This window comes from Achroia grisella, unplaced genomic scaffold (assembly GCF_030625045.1).
Source record: "Achroia grisella isolate CSIRO2021 unplaced genomic scaffold, CSIRO_AGI_Agris_v1 utg109, whole genome shotgun sequence".
Taxonomy (NCBI): domain Eukaryota; kingdom Metazoa; phylum Arthropoda; class Insecta; order Lepidoptera; family Pyralidae; genus Achroia; species Achroia grisella.
The window spans coordinates 5,359,376-5,383,624 of NW_026712573.1; the positions used below are offsets into that span (position 1 = coordinate 5,359,376).

A 24,249-nucleotide genomic window follows, 5' to 3' on the forward strand; every position below is an offset into this window, starting at 1 on the left:
GATTTACTTACATTTAATTAACAACAAGGATTAGGTATGCGACAATCAACATAGAAACCGCTACGCAATTAATCTCTGTTAAATCCGATACCATTGTTAGCGCTATGAATTTTAAGTTAGATATTTTCTACAAAAACATTATTATCATTTATACATTCCTTAATTTTCCATCGTAATTTACTTTACTTTACGCTGGTGAAATAAAGAATGAATAAATATATACATATTTGTTATATATTAAACGGTCGCCTTTCGTTCGTTTATTCTGCATTATCTAGTTATTATATTATATACCATGTAATACTCTTATGGATGAGCATTCTACTATAACCACATATCATAATTGCACATCTGCACTTTTGTTGTTAACTCACCCTATGGTTTTGATATGCTGTGACCGCGGTGAAGCCTGTCTCTGGAAATACGAAGGTCCGGTAAGGGACGGTACCAGGCGCTGTACTCTGTCCTTCTGCGGGGAGGTAGACCACGTGAAGCCGCGGCTGGTAGCGGTGCATCGAGTTTAGTATTATCTGTTCAGGATTCAACTTCGTTTAATTACAACGACCTTACAATTCCTTTATGAAATAAGTAATAGTTATGTCGAATTTAAGTGTATTATTGTGTTAGTATTTGTGGAGGCCTGTCTGAGTCTTAGTGTTTTATTAATTGAACCAACATGTGTATGGTACAGCCCTAGTTATATATAATAAGCAATTAAAATTCCCGAAATGTTTAATAAAATGTACCAAGATTTTAAAAATCAAAATAGATATAAATCCTTTTGTATAGATTATAAAATAAAAAAATATGAAAAACATATATACTAACCTATAAAATATATAAAAAACATTTTCCTAATTTAATCTAATATATATTGTAAAAGCGGAATACTGTATTTTATGTATGCGTTAAAATAGATAAGAGAGAACTTATAATAAGAAATAAGAGTCTGCAGTCTGTCTGTCTACACACAAACCCCGACAGGAGTTTTGCAGGACAGTAATTATAAACTAAGTAAAAATTTGAAAAGAAAGTTTTTTATCGATCTATCAAATTAAATTATTAAGATTAGGTGTATTTTTAAAAGTGACTCACATGTCCATTGTCGTCAAGTTGATTGTTAGTCAACTTCAGTTTGTCAAATGAGACAAGCTGGCGCATCCAGTGGGAGCCCGGCGCGGGGGAGTCCGGGTGCACGTGTATCCTGGGAGGTGATACCGGGTCCGCTTTACCCGCAACCACCCAGCTTGAACTAAAAACAATAAATTATACATGTTAAAGAACATCCGGCCTGTATATTCGCGATAAAATCAAAACTTGTTTTCATAGAGTTTTCATACATCAACTGAATGCGTATTAAAACAGATGTCATGCCTCTTATTCTAATTTTATAAAATGAATTAAAAAATTCACCCATTCAGAAATTTATTACACTAGCTCGCCCCGCAGACTCCGTTTCGCCTCAGAATTAAATAATATATCAAAGATTTTTTGAAGTTTATTTACGCAATACATTTCTGAATACCTATTTCACATCTACGAACAGTTTGTAAAGGAAAATAAAATTGTTGTTTTTACTATTTTAAACGCATTTTTTTCATATCGCAATTTTCTCACCACTAAACTTTCCTTTGAGTTCTACAATTATTTCAAAACCAAAATAAGCTAAATCGGTACAGCCATTCTTGAATTTTAGCCAGACTAACACACGTTTTTATATATAAAAAGAAGATAATAATATGTTTTCCTAATGTTTTCTGTACAGTTTTATATTGACACCATCCAACACCATAATTAATATTAATGTTATCTTACCTGTGAAAAGCATAGCGGTATCTTTTATCATCGAGCGGCACGAAGTCGACCAGCAACAAATAATCAGCATTCGGTAACAGCCCGGCAAGTCTTGCCTGCAGCGCGGGGAACATGCGCCGACCGGCCTTCGTCACTATCATCTCGGTTCCTAGCTCGTGGAAACTCCTCCATAGAGCTGCTAACTCTAATGATGCGGTGCATCTGGCCACCGCAGGGTGAAGTGTCACGTTTTGTGAGGAAACCTGTGTGGAAAACTGCTCTTCAAGTTTTGTACGTCTGTCTAGCACGACATGTGAACACTTAGATAAAGAGTCATAGATTTTTGTTAAATAAAAACATTTAAACAGACAGAGTAAACAATAAAAATGGTTAAAAGCATTCCCTTACAATTGAGAGCTCTGGAAAAATGTGTCTTAAAGACAGCTAATTACACTTATATAAATATAGTCAACTAGCTGAGCCGCGCAACTTCGTTTCCATAACACTTACTTGACATTTATCAATATATTTCTACAAATTTACATATCTTTATAAATTATAGCCTATATGTTATTCTAATATATAAGCTATATTACTGTAAAGTTTCATCAAAAGCCGTTCAGTAGTTTTAGTCAGCACATTATGTATTTTATGATTACGATGTAAAATAAGAAAATAACCTGGACCCTCGGCGGAGGCTGCGGTGGGGGTGCCGACTGGGCGCCGTGGTCCCGGCACGTGCTCTCACTGAGCGCCTGCAGCGGGGAGTAGGTACTGCGAGCGCACAACGAACTCTGGTAAACGATATTGGTCATTAACAACAGATAGATAGAATTTTAATTATATTATATAAAAATATTAGATTTAGAATAAAGAAGAAATATTAATTTATTATATTACATTTAATTGCATTATACAGAAAAGAGAAAAATTACATTGTAACATTTATAAATACAGTAGCGATATCACCCGCGTGAAATTTATAGACCATGTGTTATTCTCAGGCATAAGCTATATTACTGTAAAGTTTCATCAAAATTCGTTCAATAGTTTAGCGTGATAGAGTAACAAACATTTATTCATGCATCTATTCATCCAAACTCACAAACTTTCGCGTTTATAATAATAGTAAGATTTGTATAACTAGATTTGTATAACTACACTAAGATGGCCGTATTGCTAAAATCAATTTTTTCAACGCAACCTTCGAGTACCTAACGGATATAATTGTCGAACATATAAGTGACAAGCAAATAAAAAAATACTTTAGAATCTATTCTATTCTGCATAAGTAAAATAATAATAACTATAGTAATTAATTAATTAATGACCAGAGAAAAATACAAATAAATAAATACAGGTATAATATTTGTATGCAGTGCACAGCCTTATAGAATAGTGCTGAAATTGTAGTTGATTAAAGAATCATACTTATGGATGCAAAATGTTGGTATCGTACGAGGAATCGAACCCGCGGTTATCGTAAGGCATTGTGGTACAACACCGATCATTTGACTATGTTATATTAAATGAAAAAGTTCTACACAATTTTTAAAACTTTTATGACATGACTAGCTGTTAACTACTGTTTTAGATAAAATACAATCTATATTCATGTCATTTATTATAAAGCTATTTAGTTATGGAATTATAACGAACAGAGAGACAGATAGAGCAGGTAGCTAGTATTATAAATATAGGATTTATAATATTACTAGCTACGCGCTCCGCCTTCGCACGGATGATTCCTTTTAAATTACTCTATCCATTGTTAAAAATTACACTAAAATCCGTTGCGTAGTTTAAAAGATCTAAGCGAACAAACAGCGGAAATGACTTAATTTTATAGTATGTAAAGGTTATGACACTCACTTCTCTGATTGGGTGGTGTAGTGTCTGTAACATGGGCTGCTCGTGGTCACGACCGATGCGTTCTGCCAACGATGGAGACAGCGTGAATCCGCTTCGCGGACACTGGCCGGTGGGAACGATGCCTGCTACAATAAAAAAAAATTAATCGTCTCTAAAAACTTATTCTATATTCAAAATAACCATAGAATAAAAACAACAAATTAGGAAGCAGTTCCGGTAGAATTCAAAAGTACTTTGCATTGAAATACTGAGTAACACCATGGAGTTTTTAGTGAGTAGTTTTAGATCTCACATATCCTAACCGCTCCCGCGGATAGGTGATCGCATCTATGAAGATTTTCTCTATGTTAAAAAAAGGGCAGTAAAATTATAGAGGCATGACAAGTTAGTTCTCTGAAATGTTGCTATTTTACTATTGAGCCCTTCTTGATCATTCGATTACATAAAAGAAAAGAAATTACTGTATTTATTTGTGTATTTATGTATTTCAGACTTCTGGACACATATGTCACGTGGCTTTTAAAACAGGCTTGCATCATTTTAAACAGAATAATGTTTGCACAAAACTCCGCTAGCATTATTGTTTAGTACGCATTATTTGCAATCAATTGTTTGCATAATCATTTTTAATATTTTGTCCTTTTCCCGCATATGCAAGCCCGTCGCACTTTTTACGTAACACGTACGTGTGTTCTTATTTTAAAATATTACGGGTAATTAATTTCAGAGATTAATAAGAGTTAGTTTAGTTATAGTTCATACAAAGAAATTGTTCAAGTATCGACTTTTATTATATAAATATCTATGAGAAAACATATATAACCACAGATAAGATAATATTACAGCATGGCAAATAAGCTGATGGTAAATGGAAGTCATTGCGTACATGAAAAGCACACTACGCAAATCACGTTATCATGTGACTCCCGTTAGACCGCTTATTCGTTGCCATGTCGGAATGAGAAACTGTGATGCTTCTTGTATTATATTTGGTGGCACTAGCTTTACTCAGCCTACAACAAAATACCTTACAAAGCAAGCTGCTTGGCGGTTAAAATATGAGAGGCAAAGGTACCCACGCATACGGCTTTTTAAAAAGTCTACCTCAAATAAATAATACAAATATTTTTGTAGCTCTCATATTTCTTATACACTAAACGATAATACATTACAATTTTATAACGGACCTTGGTCATAATTTAGAAAATATTCTTATACACAACAGAATTCACATGTGACTTTCTTCAAAACACAAAATATTATATTTTTTTAGAATATAAAAATCACTTAATGTGTCCCATAAACCGTACGTCCACGCAGGCGCGGACATCTCACTCAACTAATTGAAATAATGGCGGGAAACTCAAAATACGTCCAAAATGGCTGCTATAATTTCATCGGCAGATGTCAAGACGGCATTATAAATAAGACGGGTGATGAAAACTATACTTGCGTAGGAAAGACAATGATCTTCAATTTATTTTGGTACACTAACTACAATTTTGTTTTATTTTCAAACTAAGTTGCTACTTATTAACCGACTAAAGAGAGAGAAAAGGATTTAAATTAGATATTTTTGTCTACTGCGTGTGTAATTCACCAATTCTTTAATATTGATGTGATTTCATTGACTACCCATATTATCTTATTTACTACGAATTTTCTATTATCAACTAAATCTAGTCCTACGTAAACACTAGATTTAATTTAAATTATAGAATTACATTTATTAAAGACTAGCTTTTGCCCGCGGCTTCGCTCGCGTTAATTTATCCCCTTAGGGGTGGGATTTATCAAAATCCTTTCTTAGGGGATGCCTACGTCATAACATCTACCTGCATGCCAAATTTTAGCCCGAACCGTCCAGTGGTTTGGGCTATGCGTTGATAGATCACTACGTCAGTCACCTTTGAGTTATATATATTTAGATATAACTTAAAAATATATTACAATTTAAATATTGTTTTCAAATATAATTAAACAATATTTAAATAGTGCTTATCTCTTATAAATTTGACTAATTCTTTTTTTTTATGTAAATAAGATGTATTATAATATCCGTCGTTAGATATAGAAATTTACCATAAATTATCAAGACAAATTCTTAATATTTACATCAAATATTCCGGAATCGTTGAATTTCATCACAGTAGTCGTGTTATGTCGCCGCGGCCGCATGTATAGGAAACAATAAATTTTTTTCGCGTTCCGTTGTGTAAGGCATAATTGTCACTTTATGAGTTATTTGTGTGGTAGCTTGGGGAGCTAATGTGTCAGATTCGTCGCTAAATCAACATAAGGTTGGGTTATTTTTGAGTGGACCGTTTAAATCGCAGTCAAGTCTCAATTTAATCCCGATTTCGTTCCGAGCGTTCCTAAATATGTAACGGAATCAAGCAAGAGAGTCTAATTTTCAACTTTCTTAATTACTATAATTAGTGTTTGAGTAGAGCAGAGTATAACTTGGGAGTAGAAAATTTGAACTAAAAGTCAGTAATTTTGTTATGCCATATAGTCTCTGGAACGTACGAATGTATGAGAATCTTTACTTAACTACTGTTTAAAATTACTTAAAACTTTTCTTCAGTAACACAAAATGAGGTTATTGTATATGTTTTTTTAATTTATATTAGCCCTTCGCCACGTAACCTAAAATGAAAACAGTGAGTGAACCAAAGCATGATTCACAATTTGGCGAAAATAAACAAATAATATGACAAACTAAACATGAGATCCACATTTTCTAACGCCTTTCTCCCATTATTTGCAGTAGCCACTGTATGTTATTTTCTTTCGCCGGTAGTAACCGATACGCTCATAGGTCTTATTTCAACTTACATACTTTATCAAAGCGAATAGACAGCAGACGCGATTTCATTTTATACTATGTAGAGATGTAAGTAAAATTAGTGTGCAATCATAAAGTGCAATATACTTGTATATTTAGGTTTCTTATACGTTGATCGCATTCGTTGTATGTCATCATTATTCTTGTTACGTCAATGTATAATGGCCAATAAATTCTGTTTAGGAGCGCGAAGGTGGCGGGCCTGTTCCACCCCAGTTATTTTCGTGTGTGCTCTGCCAACATTTAAGTCCTGCTATTTTTTTAATGTAATTAGAATTGCAAACAAGCTAACGACCAGTCAGATAGGGGATAGGAGTGTTAAACATGGGGACTATTAGATCCATACTCTGTCTAGTCGCCCCGCACGCGGTCTCCTCTAAAAACTATCCCGATTAATTACAGGTGTATTCATCACTGAGGGTTAATAGGATTCACATTCTAATTCTAGCAGTATACGCCGGCGTATACTTCTAACGCAGGCGGGAGCGGGACTTGCCACTTAGTTAGCAGAGGTATTTCATCCTATATTTTTTATGAATAAATTGAAAAAGTACTTAATTGATTTAAAAATATTTCACCTATAATACCCATAACAGCGAACAAGGGCTGTGTTTTACAGTATTAGTTTGTACAAGCAATTATAATAGTTTGTCTATATTTGGACAGATGTCACGGTAACAAAAGGATCGCTTCCTTAGCAATAAATCCGCATTGATTGAACGCAATAAATCTAGGTGCGCGAGCGCCGCTCGGGTTGCATTGCAGGGCTGTCAAAATTTTAAAATCCCAGGAGTAGTTAAAAGATGTTAGAATAAGAATTAAATAATAATTCGGCTAATAAATCTAATTATCATTACTACAAGTGTGATTGACTCACAAAAATTCAACCAAATATAAAAGAGGTAAACAATGTAAAAAGTAGTTCGTGTAGGTGCCTATTCCTGCGTATTTTAGCCGCCAAGCAGCTAGCTTAATATGCTGTGTTTCGATTAAAAGGTTAGATAAAGCAGTAACATCTTTTTACTCCAAAATGGCAACGCATAAGTGAAACGGGCGTCCTATGACTACTTGATATCCGTAGTGTTGTACCCGTATATAGGCGACGGTTTTTTTCGGACCACTGTAATGCTGTTGGCCTCAGCTGGCCTTTACAGCTTCACCGGACAATAGGGGACGAGTACAGATGGCACTCCAAACCCGTGGAAGGACTTATGAAGCGACTGAAGGCCAACTCCCGCCTGATGGATACGACTTTAGTCTAGGGGCCAGATTCTCGGCTCAGTCTGTCGTAATTTCAATCGCCGTTTGAATTGCACAGGGGATCGATCAAAGAGGAATAGGCGACGGTTCCCGTATAATTTGCATTGGGCCATTGCATGAAAACATACAAATATCCTCAACCAAATACCTTTAAAAAACTTTTATATTTATATTATTAGTAGCAGAATAACGTAATTTGTACTGAATATAAATAACAATAAACAGTTCGTTCCTGAAGGAAGCGATCAACCCTACGTCATTCCCAGCTCGAGCACATGTGCACTCTTGGGACGCATTTGATTTATGCGCCGGCGCACCGCTACAAATTGCCTGCTCATACCGAAAACAAAGGCATTATTAAACGATAATATAAATTATCAGGAGCCACACGTTGTTGTCCGTGTTTTATTGTCACTTTTACTATATCTTAAGCGGATTCAATGGTAATCTGATATAACTAATTAAGTCATAGTTAATTTTTTAACTTTTTATCTACGATATATGTATAATAAGAAGTTTTTTTTTACTTTTTACTTAGAGGTTTGGTATGTTGTCTGGTGCTTAGACCTATCGCACTGCAACTTACACAGATCTATTGTGCTCGCCCTTTTTCGGGGTTGCTGTACCTAGATCCGTCAGCGGCTAGAATGGAAGGATATTCATAAAAGCGATAGTTTTTATATCTTCTGGATAGAGTGTATACTTTCCAAAGGAGATATTTCGTTTATGCATGTGTGGGCCACATAACCTCTTTTTACAAAAATTGCGTGGACAATCTTTAATAATAGAAGTACAAATTTAATGGTGGTGGTGAATTTGTCACGATGCGCTAACTGACCTGACCTTATGATCATCATGTCATCCTCCGCTGGTGCCCCGCACGCGTAACCGTTAGCGCAGGCTGTAGCACCATTCCATTATCATCCATAAAAAAATAATGTTATTATGAGACGTCCGTAATGCACTCATACATTACTATTCCGCGGTAATAAGATGCCTCTTAATCCTGTGAGTTCTTTGATCATGATATGGAAAATATACTACCATAAAAAAACAATTAACCATCTTCCTCTTATATATACTCTCTTCTTTAAGATAGAAGAGAGCACATTTCTCATGAATCATTAAACACATATGAGACAAACGAAACGTTCTTGCAAATAGAAGAGTTGCAAAACCCGAACGAATTAGCAACGAAGTGCTCGCTCGCTTTGATCATGAAACTGGTGTCAACATTGCCAGCGATCCTCATTAACAAGCCGATCGACACACGTCACTGGACGGAGGGAGAATGCGTTGAAGATATAGACAAAAGAACACAAAAATAATCTGATTATATAATGTAATAGCTCAAAACGAGGTACATTAGCGATCGCGGTAAATATCACTATAATTTATTTACTATATTTTGTCGAATCAGATGTAATTTTGTGGAAGTCCATTTCACTTACTTAAATTAAACGAAATACGATTCTTTACTCTTGTATATCATCTGATTCCATGTTTAGATTCAGCGTAATAGCATACCTATCTGTGACAGCATGTGAACTTTTAACAGCTCTTTTTATATTCCTTAGGCATTTCATATTTTATCCACGTCAAAGAGTCATATTTTAAGAATATGCAAAAAAAGTTATTTTAAAATAAAGTGAATTACATGATGTTGCACTCGATTTAAACATACATATATTATGTCCCATTTTTACATATTAATTATATTTTACTCTTGTGTATATTATGTGTTATTTGGTGTATAATTACATTAAAATTTAAATATATAAAATTCATTTGCTTATCAATTTTTGATGAGAGGTGAAATAAAAAAATATACTATTCAAATGAGCGTATATTAAGTTTATTACTATTAATAATAAAAATTTGGTATATATATTATAATAATATTTTTATTATAAAAATTTATAGTCCATCTGTAGTAAGAACTGATATAACATCTTAATAAATTCGTGTAATGTAAGACCTAGAATCTAGACACGCGGCAGCGTGTCAAGCCGAGTTATTGCATATACGGTGTATAGTGTACAAATCATTGTCAAATCCTGAGACAGATAAAAACCTGAAATTACAGAATAATTGAGAATGAAAATATCGTTACAATATCCATTAATATGCTTCGGTATTCCATTCTCGAAACATTAATAACTATTTTAGTGTGGTGCATCTTAAATAGAGATTTGTGTATTCACGTATTGATCCAGATGCGTTCTAGGAAGGATCGCTGGGTGTCACTCTCTATGTGTTGTTGTGACCAGTGATTGACTAATGTTGCCAACTATAGGCTATTTTCAGATCAGAATCCAGCTGAACGCAATTCAACGTTTTAATACTCGAACATACATATATTGGAAATACATATAATTAAATTTGATAACAAATCAAATATAACGCTTATAGGTATGCATACCTACATATAAGTCATAAATTTACGTATATTTTACGTTATGACATCCCTTTGACTTAATAATTATATAAATTAAGATATATACATACATATGACAGTAAATAATCATAATATATAATAATAATCTCAGGACAATTTTCACATCTAAACCCAAGTTAAGCTAGCTAAAGCTTGTGTTATTGGTATTGGGTATAACTGATACAAATACATAAATATATATTTTTCGTAAATTTATACATAGACCTAGATCGATACAATCAATCATACTAATGAATACAAATGATTGTGCCGTGTGAAGAACCGAATCCGTGACCATCGGAAGCTAAACGGTATGCTAAACCGATCACCGAGGCTGTCAAAAAAATATATTATTGGAATTAAATAATATGCATATTGATTTTAACTGAAAAATAAATATAGACAAGTCAATTATTTTTGTAATACAAAGCATTACGAATATTAAAAAAAAAGAAAATTTTGACTATTTTTTGTCTATTTTTAAGATAAAATGCATAGTAAAATTACATTTATAAAAGTACGAACTTAGTATTAGATTCATTTATATTAAATCTGGTGTTAGAACAATTATCAGTCATTAATTATACTGTATGTATGCAGTTCCCATTGCGTATTCTGTTGTGATTGCTGACTGATTTGTGCAAAGTCATTTATAGTAATATAGAATAGCGGCTTGTCATTTGATTTGGCAGGGATTACGCTATGACACAATTAGGCTAAAACGATTAAAATGAGCAACATGCAAGTTTCTTGCTCGACCTTCTTATGATGAGACAACTTTCCGAGGTGAATGAGCAGAGATTAAAAGAAAGATAACTGTGACTATTAAGTTTATTTGAATAAAGGATTTTCTATTCTATTCTATACTAGAGACAAACGCATATAATACACTGATACCATCTCGAGATTTTACCAAAGCTTTGTTTTTGATGGTAGTTATTCTCTTCTTGGTCATAAAGGAACAAACAGGAATAAATAAGGGTGGGACATTATAAAGTCGAAAATTTAAAAATTTTCAACTTTGAACGTTGTGTTCAATCATTGTTCCTAGAATGGAATTTTTTTTTAATTACTGCCTTCTTTTTTCATTTTTATTATTTTTTTAACAATATAATTTGTGTAGAATTTATATATTGCCAGTTTAAATTTTTAACTATATAAGATATATACGTCTTCTAATTTTAAATAACATTATGTCTGTTATAATATCTTTATAATAATAGTATGTAAATATAATTAAGATTTTTCTAAACACTGAACTATAGGTATAGCTACATGGGTAGTGTTGCCAGCAATATATTAACCAAACCACGGTCCGTCGCCCGCACTAATGGTGATTTGTGTGGTAAGGCTCGTTAACTGTTAACTGATCCTATACGCCATTAATACTGTTCAAATGTATTTTTGTGTATCTGTAGAAAATATTGTGAAAAAAGAAACAATTGAACTGTTTTATTTATAAAAAATAAAACGTCATACAAACTCGATTTAGATATTAGTATTTTATCGCTCTTCTTTATATTATAAAATACATAAGATTTTTAAAAATTTCATCTCCATATTAGACTTTAACTGTACCAAATATTATTACACAATTGTTCTTCACGTATTTTTTTTTCTTATATTACCTCTTCTCTATCATCTCTGTGTATAATAAAGTACTGATATTATTATTAATATTACGACTTATTTATATAGAAAATATTATTCAAAGTTGACATATAAACAAACTAACATCTCAATTGAAACAGGAACCTATTATTTTTTATACATTTGAAACAAAATCCTCAGAATGTCAAACAAATAAATGCTCTCTACCAAAATTTATCTCCAAGACCACTTAATTATACGCACGGCTAAGTTAATATGAAGATAGCTATGTTATATTTTTACTAAATATTAAATTCATTTGTGCTATTTAAACAATACATATGTACATTAGGTACTATTGGATCGTCTTACAAGTATACAAATCATCGTTATAAATAGTAATATTCGAAATCCTTTAACAAAATGAGTGAACATGTACTATTTATTGTATAAGTGGAGTAAAGAAAGATAAAATTTTGTGGAACAAATAGAATAAATGTATGGCGATTATATTTATAAAATTTAATACATATACTTGTATAATTCTTCATTAAATTTGTAATACGTTAAAGATATAACGGTTAATTAATAATGAATATTTATTACGAAGATATTTACATATATATTGTTAAACAATAATAATAAAGTTCGAACAAAAACATATTGTTTTATGCTCTTCCATATTACAATTACCGTAAGCAAGGAATATAGAATTATGACAAGGGGCGGGAAGTTACGACCTCACCGTATGCGTAAATCAAATCAACTTACGGAACACGAGTGGTGTTATTGATACGAACCATTAGGATATTTACATTTCGTATTTTTTTAATGAAATGTAATTGTTTTTAATAATATTATGATATAAAAAGTCTATAAGATAAATAATAAAATAAATAAATAAGCCTGAACAATTAACATCGCCAATTAGTCCCACGGTAAACAGAGCTTATGTTATGGGTACTAGATAACTGATATAAATACTCAGTTTGTTTTTTCTGTAAATATTTACACAATGTACATACAAACAATTATACTCATGAATACAAATGTTTGCTCTGTGCGAGAACTCGAACCCACGACCATCGGAAGTAAAACGATGTGTTAAACCACTAGACGGGAAGTACATTGCTACTACGTGGGCCGGTGCTGGCAGGGAGCCGGTCTAATTCCTTGCCATCAGATATGTTGAAGCGTAAAGCAAATATATGGCAAAATAATGTCAAATATGTCAACCACTAGACCAACGAGGCCGTCATGAATGAAATCAATTATTTGTAAAAATATTATAAAATAAAAAATTATAAGTCATTTAATATTCAAGAGTATAAGGAGGTGAATTTTTAAGTAATCTTGTACCCTAATAGTGTAGTTGTAACCCTTACAGAACTGAAAAATGTAACAAATCGTGCGCGTACGCAGCGTCCCGTTGGAACTAATTGGACTAATTTATCCGGGACGGTGACTGCGGGCGCATAGTTCAGATTACAGTACAACAGTGATTTGTATCCGGGAATTCCGTTATTTATTGTGGTTGATTTTTTTAAAATAAAACACCTATCGATAGCGTCTTACAACCAGAAGGTCGTGATATTAAGTGTTACTACCCATACTTATCAGAAGGCTGTGAGATCAAAACCACATAACACCAAGCTGATTAATTCCAGAAACACCCTGGAAACCATTCGAACTTATCAGAAGCCGTAAGATCAAATCTGGCCAACACCAGGCTAATTAATTCCAGCAACAACCTGGAATCCATCCAAACCTTTGGTTCCCAGAGCGCACCACGTGAAAGTGAATCTAACATGGTGCTACCAAGGGGTGTTCTAGTGCCCATTTTTTTTATTATTTATTTATTTAAACATTCATTAGTGTTTGATGCAGTCCTGACTCTCAAACTAACGTGAGCTGTATATCACGAGTCAGTTCCTTCCCAAAACAAGGATAATAGTTTTAATTTACATATAAACTTAATCACTATTTCATTCAATTTAACTTCTGTGTGTGTGTGTATTATACATATTCATAAATATATACAACTACGTAAACTATTGACAACCCCCTTTCCCTATCCCATCGCAGTAGACCACATGATTTGAGATTAATTATATTTACATGCAATTACATCTCTTTTATTCCAAACTAGCTAAATCACTCGCTCCGGCTTCGCGCGGGTGTACATGTATTCCTATACATATAAACCTTCCTCTTGAATCACGCTATCTATTAACAAAATCGCTTCAAAATCCATTGCGTAGTTTTAAAGATTTAAGCATACATAGGGACGGACAGACAGCGACAGCGACTTTGTATTATACTACGTAGTGATAAACAAAAAATACAGCTTATTAATAACTAAAATAATCATCGAAATTCGTTTACTTGACGGATATATCATTACCGTCCTGTGAAACTCCTAAATTTAGAAGTTAGATAGAGACAAACTTATTAGCATTCTATGGATCTATAGAAATCTTGAATTCACTACGTAATTTTGTTGCCATAATTGGAAATGTTATAAAATAAAGACAATAATGCACAAAACTGTAATATGTTTAGTAGTTATTTGAAGAAATATGACCGCAAATAGAAACTCATTTTTGTAATCGGCTGTTTTCAGCCGTTTCAGATCTAAACATCGTAATTCACAGTATTCGTAATGCAAAGAAACATAAAAAATAAAGCATATGGCATGAATGATATCACAAGTCGATCTGGGAGCCCTTGTGAGAACAATAAATATGTGTAGGTATATATTACAAATATTATGAATTGTATAATACATTATATATTAATACAAAAAAACTTTCATAAGCGGCTAAAATGTCCTACATGAATAAATGATTTTTTATTTGTTTTTTTTTGTCCATTTCATTACTTAATGGATTTGTATTATTTTGTTTAATTCTGCTACTATTAGCATGTTAGAGACCACAAATATTCAGAAACCTACACGAGACTGAAAGTTTTTAACAGACCTCTTAAAGGAGATTCTTAATTCTACTACATTTGTTGTACTTTCATCATTATATAGTATAAAATAAAGTCGCTGTCGCTGTCTGTCCCTATATATGCTTAAATCTTTAAAATTACGCAACGGATTTTGTTGCGCTTATTTTTTAATAGATAGAGTGGTTCTAGAGAAAGATTATTATCATTCACAGAAACTCCACTGACGTTTTTTGTGAGTCATGTCGTGACGTTTAGCACATTCTATTATCTGTTCCTGCTTTTTCAAATTCTATAAAAAAAAAAACAAATAACGTGAAACCATTATGAAAATCTGTTTTCAGCGAAGCACAACAATAACTTTTGTTTGTATAGATATCAAATAATCGGACAGATTCATATCTGTGCTGGTGGCACTTCAAAGTAGCCGTGATACTTATTACAAACACGTCTAAAATTATAAATTAGGAATAATAAACGCCTCTCGTAAGGACGGTTTATTTTGTTTCGCCGCGATATCGCGTACAGCCGAAGACGCGGCTGAATAATACGTTAACTGAAATAGAAGCGTTTGTTTCAGTTACATTACGACTTTAATTTACGGAATGTTTAATATGAATCAATTTTTTTAAACAAACAGTATGCGTTATGTCAAATTGTGGCGGGAAACCTGTTTTCGTAGCGGTATTTTGTAATAACATATACTTAGCCCTATTTATTTTAGATATCATAAAATAATTATGTTTGAGTTGCCAGTTCTTTTCTACCGAAATGGTTAATCGAACGAGACGGTACCCTACCGTAGTGATAATAAAAAAAAATACGTATATCAACAAAAAATGTCTTTACGCGTATTTTTCTTTGCAGCTAGCAGATATATGAAGAATTAATTCAGAAACAAAAAATACTTAATTGCCGTCACAGTTGACGTAGGTGGCTCAGAAATAAAATAGTTATTTATTACTTAAATACAAACTAATTGAATATTGCTATTGTCTCATTAAAATTATACTGTTTTAAAATATTTTTGAAGCGTCTGTCTATAAGCTGTTGGACATTTTTAATGTACCAATAAAAATATTTATTAGACAAGTTTCCAGTATTCTACACCGTAGGTAGTAGAGTCTATAATTCGAACAGAATGTATAACATATAGATATGTTTTAAAAACATGCATTTGATTTTCACTCTATTGATTAAAAAAAAGTTAAAATATGTATATAGAAATAGAAACACTAACATTAGAAGCGGGCACAATTCAAAGTTTTGCTGTTTAATAAATATCAATAAAAGTAATATAAAGCACAAAAATACTAATATCTAATAAGAACAAATAATACTGGGAATAATAAATTCCCAGTAAATCATCGGCTAGGCACAGTTAAGTCTAAATCTGCCGCGGCCGCCCCTAGCGCCATGCTACATTGAACATGCGCTACACTACCATTACCATACTATATTTGAAAACTATAGCTTTATTTAATTGCTTCATCCTAAAACAGGAAACAGTAAAAGATACTCCTTTATTTTCAGTGGAATATTCTCTAAAAATACTACTATAACTGTATTTTACTAGAGGACATTAATAAATACAAAAGTGCACAACCCAAAAAAGATATACTGTCAGATTTTATGAAAATAATATTTACCAAGTATTTAAATACTATAAGTTTAGTATACCACAAGTAATTTGAAGAAGAATATCTTATGATAACATGAAATAACTTAAACTTAGAAAGGTTGTTAAAGTAAGGGTGTAATAATAGAGTAATTTTCTACTGGTCTCCTTTTGCTAACCCCGTAAGAAACCTGAGGTCACACTTGCTACGTCTTTTATCATTTATACCTGTTGTATATATTATAAAAGACTAGAAAATAATATGATATGTATTAAAAATGTAATTTTGATATATTAAATAAATTTAGTTTTTGCTAAAATATAAAAAATATTTTTTGTCATTAGCTTCGCCTATATGTGTGTAGAGGGCATAACCGTCGTATTATGAATTACGCCCGTACTGTTTATTTTGCTTAGCGATCGTTCGTAACCGCGTCTTTTTGTTCCATATTTTTTCCAACACTTAAAATAGACCGTTTGTTTTGTATAGCGTGAGAATTTGAAAGGCATGTCAACGTGGACTTACGTATTGATACAGGCATTCCGTAGGTGGTCCTCAACTGTTAAGTGGCTACTTATTTGTTACGATATTGTTTATTTGACTCTTTGTAAAAGTATTTTAATTGTTTTTCAGCTTTAATAGAGTATTTTATATAAATGTAATAATATTAAATTATTTTATTTTATATAGTATTATGGACAATGGTTTATTACGCCTACTACTACCCAAAGCTCGTGAGTTTTTTTCTGTATTAATCTATTCAATACTTGTTAAATTGCACCGCCATACTATCTCTGATCAACGCGACGGTTGACTGGTAGAGAATGCCATCAGACATTAAGTCCGTCATGTATACAATTTTGTGTGCAAAAGAATAAATAAATAACAACAGTACTTTACTAACAGTATTTTATTTATTTAAAAATGAGAGATTATATATTAATTGCTGTATTTTTTATTTTTTTATGTAATTGTAATTGCGAACAAGCTGACGGTAAGCGCTAACCTATAACGCTTATATAGGATTCATGTGTCATTCAATGTCATTCAATACATTCAATGTCATTCAATCTTGCCATTCTGGAGGACTAAGATGTTAGACCTCTTATCTATTTTGGAATTGGCAAATCTTACCCGAAAACCGAAACACAACTTTCAAAACGAGTGAAATACATAGGTAAGACTGAGTTAACCACGCAGACGATTTTTTACAAATTTTACAAATATTACCTCAAAAAAATATACACGTAACCACCACCTTGAAACTTGGTTAAAAGAGTGTGCATTTTGTTGAGTGGCGACGAGTGACAGATCGCTCTAATCGCTTATTTACGACAAGGAAAAGGATGGGTTGTTATATTTTTAGGTCTTTAACATAATTAATTTTTAATAATTTTAAACACAAATATGAATACTGTGTTATGTCATTATTTGAACTAATATTATAAATGCAAAAGCGATTTTCCATGTTTAATTGCTTGTTCATCTTTTACTCCTTTACGCTTTAACCAAACATTGTAAAATTTGATGTCATACATAATACTAGGAATGGAGAATGACATAAGTAGTTTTTTATTTCTTTCAATCATAATTACGTGGACAAATTATTAAAAACTATTTGATTTTAGTTGGATAATAAAAATGAAAAGCTATTATAAATGTTTATATGTGTAAATAAACAATAGACTAAACATTAATATAATAAACTAAATGAAAATTCATACATTAAGCATAATTTGATAGTAAATATCTAAACATTCTACTATATATTGAAGCTTTTTGTTATATTTTTTAATAAAGTACAGAATCTGCATACTTACATTTTCTTTATCAGGAAATCAAAGACAGTGAAAATAATCTAGTCTAAGTAATTACTTAAATACAATTAATATAGCCAGAGCGATTTCAGTTCAGTTTTGTTTTAAAAATAGTTTTTATGAAGCACATTAAAAAAGTCTTGAGCAGCTTCGAAAAATAGGATAAAAATATGACAGGACCACACTTTCCCGCCATAACTCGTAATATACAGTTTGTTAATGTCCACAGATAAGATAAACTCTCACGTGCAGAGTTGACAAGTCTGCAATGTGTTAGATTTTTTATTATATGTCTTTTTACAAGGTATCGGCAAAAAAAGTTCTATTTTTAATATTTTAAAATGTTTTTGGATTTGAACTACAACATATAATCTGATTTTTATTCTTGATAAGCAAAATCGAATCTTGAACAACACAAAATTACAAATATGGATAGGTATATTTTATCCCTGCGGGTGCAATTAATATAGGAAGATAATGTACCTTTCTAAAACATCGGCCCATGTAAATTTTATCCCCGTGAGTGCTATTAATACAGTATGTAATTTTCTGAAATATCAGCCCAAGTAAATGAGCCTTTTCAATAGATTAAAGAATTAAAAAAATAGACTACCTATTTTATATTTATCCACTATTAGGTAACTGCCGTTCTTCCAATTTTTTTTATTGCAGTTCCACTCCTATTGATATGTATATAACTTATTGTATTTTTAATAAATGAACTATTCAACAATAAAATAATTTTCAAACTTGGATTTGCAATACCAAGAATTAAAATCAAACATCCAAACTCACAAAGCTTATCTCTTTATAATATCAGTATAGATAAACAAACCTCTTTATTAGTTAAGATTTTGTATATTAAATACGGTAGCATATATCTTAAAGTCACAATGTGTGTGGTCTAACCTCCCGACAATGACGAAGCGAAAGTTGTGACAACAGATGAACGGACACAAATTCATTATGTGCTAAAAATGTTCTAAACGACTTTAAAACGAATAAGTAATCAATTCGATTATGTTTTTATGTATGCGACACGCTTACCTTTTAGTATAAATTATTGGTGATTATTTTTTAAATTGATATAATTTAGAACAATGATATTAGTGTCAAGTAGTGATTAGATCAAAATGGTTAGTGTATAATCACATGTTTGATTAGACAAAACTTTTTTTTGACGATCTAATCTTTTTGAAATATCGCATAAAAAAAAAAGAATAATTTATGTATTTAGGCTATCAACTTCCTTTCAGCAGTACTCTGCAAATACTAAATATATACTGACTAATGTACATGTGAAGTATTTTTTGTTACTTTATCATACCTTACTAACTTATGAAATCTGACATACCTATATACCTAATCTTTATAAATTTGGCATACGTTGAATTTGGGATAATGTAAGTTATAAAGTACATTTATGTACATTCGGGGCCTAAAGTATGTAGGTTATTAACAATTCTCAATTGTAACTTATAAAAGAATTGGGTTTGCGATTTTCTATAAACTTATAGAGAGTTGCAAATGCGAGCTAAGTTGTAGGCCTCACAATTGCAATTGTAAAAAGATCCGTACTTACTCATAACTGCAATCACAGATAACATAATTAAAAATCGTAACTTACAGTATTTCATTAAAATAGTAGTAACTGCAAATTTGTAAATTTTAATCCGTATCAAATAAAAATTTTAAATTCCATAATTAATGTGCGAGTGATCAGTTCAAAATATTAATTTGTAGAACAAAATTATAATTTGCGTAAAAACGCAAACGCTGCTATGCAGTCTCCGTCTCATGTCTGTACGAACTAATGTGCTATCAGTTAAGGGTCGTAAATATATTTTTTGAGTAGACAATTTGCTCGTGCAACGGCACTCAACAGGAGGCTGCACGTGTTGTTGTTGATAAACTGCATAATGTTGCACCATGATTAATTGTTTCCAAGAAATTTACCTCGCGTGTTTATATAGGTGGTGTAAGAATTTTGAGAGTTCTAATTTTGAAATAATATTAAAAATTATAAAAAAAAAATCATAAATACCATAATAAAATATTAGTTTCTCTTTTCTTTTTTTCTCTCTCTCTCTATACCATAATCTTTATTCAGATATGTTTTTTTAATATTAACTTTGTGAAATAATTTTGATAATCGCTCATCTATAAACATAAAATATTTTCTTTACGCTGTAAGCGACTAATATTTCCCAAACATAAAAATCGAAACTAATACGGAGGTCATATATAACGACTGATGTTCGTTACATACTATTCTATAACAAATTTTTTATTAATGTTCTTTAAAAATTCTATATTCGAGTCAAACCCCGACTAAATACATAAGTAATTAATATTTTACGTTTTGAACTGTATAATAGTTAAAACAAACAACGTGTAGTCAAGTGTCCAAGTTATTTTTTCCATGTCCGCCGCCTAATTGCCACAAAAAATGTCGCCCACCCTGACTGATGCTCATTAATTAACATTGACACAAGTTCTAGTAAACATCGCAGCTGTTTTTATTGCTCTTTTTGTTTATTAATTATTTTCACGTACGCTCAAATGAGTTGGAGCTGAAAATCATTGTTTTGTTGACTGATTGTCAGACCACAATGTAAGAGCAGTTCAAATAAATATATTCATACATAATATATAACCCCTGGACAATTAACACAGCGCCATCTAGACCCACGGTAAGCAGAGCTTGTGTTATGGGTACTAGACAACTAATATACGTACATACGAGTAGTTATATTCACACAAATATTTGTATTCATGTGTACGATTGTTAGTATCAGTCTGAGTGTTTTCTATGTAAGTATAGCATATATTTATTTACAAAAAAAATTGTGCCTAAGTATTCTATAAGTCGTCTAGTACCCATAATACAAGCTCTGCTTGCCTTGGGAGTAGATGGCGCTTTCTTGAGTATGATACTCATGAATACAAATATTCGCACCGTGCGATGAATCGAACCCGCGGCCACCGGAAGTAAAGCTGTGTGCTTAACCGCAAGACCACCGAGGCCGTTAGTGCAATATATTTTTATTAAAAACCGGGTAAGCGGAGTTGCGATGTGTGGTTGCGCAGGCGCACATCACTCGGCAGCGTTAACGCGACGTATGCGCAGCGTGCGACAGATTTGATGATGGATAGATGAATGAAGGCGATCAGTGAGACGCGGAGAAAACGCACGGAATCCGGACCGCGGACTGTATCTAAATACCTACACTATTACAATGTAATTTTATATATGTATTGGCGGGTTCGGTAGTCCAGTGATTTAGCACACCGCTTTACTTCCGATGCTCGCGGGTTTGATTCCTCGCACGGTACAAATGTATGTAATCATGTACATATATGATTGTTTGTATCGGTCTGGGTGTTTTTTGCTATATGCTACGTATGTATTTACGAGAATTATCTAGTACCCATAACATGAATTTTGGGACTTGATGGCTTTGTGTGAATTGTCTGTAAGGTATTATTATTATTATAGGTATGCATAGGTATAGAAATAGACATTTATTTGCTTGTTAATATTTTACAAAAGAACGGTGTTATAAGTTTACCATGTCTGTTTTTTTTTGGTATTGATGTTTATTTCTATTCGGAAGTTACCTACTTTAATTTTTAATAGTATTACTTTCTTATTTCGTACATATTGTTTTTTGTTAACCTATTAGTTAAACTTTTGCAAAGGTCTTTTTATGTAGGGTTATCTACGGTACTAACTTAATACTACTACTACTACAACTACTAACTACTTACTAACACGGGAAGCTGCGTCATACCCAAATAATAATTTTGAGAATGTGAAATATTCTTCCAGGGCAGCAACGCGCTAGAAACTAGTATTACATATACAGGTTTAATATTACAAAGTATACAAAGCCGAAAGCTGGTAAAAATATTTATGAAAATTAACCATTTTACAAAATCACGATACAGGAAAATTGTAAACATTTTTTAATACTTTCATACAAACTACGCGATTACATTACCAATTTATTGTATGTAAAGTTTACAATTTCGTTTCAGATTTCCATTTTTCATCTTGATGAGAATGCTTGAGTTACATCTTTTATCTTCAACTTGGTATAATTTTTACCTGCTTTACATTATAATATTATTATGGTAGATAGCTCGATTTTACGGAATACCTACTTAGTAAATAAACATAAATAAGACTTTAGAGAAAGGAATCGAATCATAATGTCACCATTCCTTTAAGAGCTACGATACCACAATAAGTAACATTAAGTTAATATAAGATAATTAATTAAGTACGTAAAACTTATAACACCACTCTTTTTGCATCGGAGGCTAAAAACCAATTTCAAGTAGGTAATGTGAAATAATATACACAAAATAAATACACAAAAAAATCGGTCAATTGAGAATCGCATTGTCATCTATCAAAACACTTGACACATTTTAATAGTTTCAGTACTCAATTATAGACTTAACTACTTCCACTTATTTTATCCCTAGTACTTGTAAATTAACCAGTTCTTTCCATTCATATTTTACAGAGGTACCACACAAATTTTGTATTAATAAATATAAGTTTTGAGTACATATCCATTGAGATCATATTATCTATGTTAGAGCATGCAACGCACTTACTAGCATTATTTTAATCAATTGAAGTGTTACCACCGCAATTATTATTCGCTATAAAGTAGAGGAAAATTAATTTTTAATAATAATACATAGGTAAGTTCAATAAATAAAATGTTGTATTCCATAAGATAGATAAAATTACTAACGCTACAAGGATTTAAGTTAAATATAAAGGAAAGTGTTAATGAAAGTGAAAATATAATAACTCTCATCTTATCTCTGGGATATAAATCATACGGATAAAATAACATACAAGTATCTGCAATCTCTCTCTAATAGGTACACAATAAAATTATAACAATAAAGTAGTTATACTATACACTCTTAAGGAAACAAATTTACTTACTATTGGGGAACTTAATAGTCAGTCAGCATTTTCATCAACTAATTATAACAAAGCTACTTCAGAATTTGATCTGTAACCTATAGATTAACCCTACTAATAACCCTTATCGCCACCTAAACCATAATAAATAAACCACATTATATACAAAAACGGTGTAAAGCAACACGAGGCGAGCACATCGACGGACAGCGTCCAAAGGGCTGTCAACGCGAATTTTTCATCCTCAATTACATAGCGCTTAACACTAGTAACACTAACCGTCTAACCGCGGCTGTTGCCACTCGCCCCGCCACTCCTGTCCCTCCATCACAACATATCTTCAGCGCCGATTATTTTTTCAACGCGACACAATAAATCAGTTTTCTCCGCGTTAATCAAACACGCGTGTTACTCGGCGCGAGTCGAGCGTTTCTGTCGTCAGCGTGTGTCGACGTGCGCACACGCCTCAAGAACGCCCCCCGCCCAATCCAAAGAGGTTTGCTCTCGATCTATTTATTTTCATTTGAATTATGTACTGGTTGTGTTCTTCGCCTGGTTTGAGTATTTTCGGGTATTGTGAGTCAATGCGGTGGTGATTTGCCTTTTTTGGATCGAATAGGAAAACTTTTCGATAGATTCGAGCCATTTATATCCCTTAAATAACAAAGTTATAGTAAAGCCTATTAGAGTCCCTCTAATGGTAATCTAGAATCCCTCCTATCATAGTAAAATACAAAAGCTTCCCCGCAACTCCAGTGTTATGGCAGTTATACAAGATATCATGCCATTTTGGGTGAATAGAAAGTCCTCACAGTACATGCTCGTACAACCCCTAGACGGGTGGATCACCGCATATGTAAGTGGCCAAATGTTATCAGCATCATAATCGATTTTATAACTCCACTGATGGCCCGCCTCTCATTCGCCTGGTTGTTCATAATTTTGTAAGTCCTGTATATATTAATATAATATAGTTATTACATATAGGCTAGGCTATCTATGTCACTCAAGAATGATGATAAAATTCAGTCAGAGAAAGAATTTCTCAAGACTCAGTTTAATAATAAAATCCGCTCTTAATATTAGTATGTATATATTTAAAACTAATA

At 32.2% G+C, this 24,249-nt stretch overlaps 1 protein-coding gene across 8 annotated transcripts in view; it reads right to left on the minus strand.

Annotated features, from left to right (window-relative positions):
* Positions 1–23,606, minus strand: part of LOC131845934 (T-box transcription factor TBX1-B-like) — a 31,615-nt gene extending 8,009 nt beyond the window's left edge. Inside the window, exons 1-6 of one of the 8 annotated variants that reach the window (XM_059195129.1) lie at positions 23,420–23,606; positions 3,667–3,791; positions 2,475–2,588; positions 1,816–2,069; positions 1,096–1,252; positions 375–500 (exon numbers count right to left, since the gene is read on the minus strand). In XM_059195129.1, the coding sequence (XP_059051112.1) occupies positions 375–500; positions 1,096–1,252; positions 1,816–2,069; positions 2,475–2,588; positions 3,667–3,791; positions 23,420–23,468 (825 nt within the window). In that variant the 5' untranslated portion in view covers positions 23,469–23,606. Of the gene's footprint in view, positions 1–374; positions 531–1,095; positions 1,253–1,815; positions 2,070–2,474; positions 2,589–3,666; positions 3,792–4,853; positions 4,989–23,161; positions 23,375–23,419 lie in introns of those variants that run through there. The other 7 variants (XM_059195122.1, XM_059195109.1, XM_059195114.1 and 4 more) reach the window with 7 other exon arrangements.
* Between the last annotated feature and the right edge of the window lie 643 nt (positions 23,607–24,249).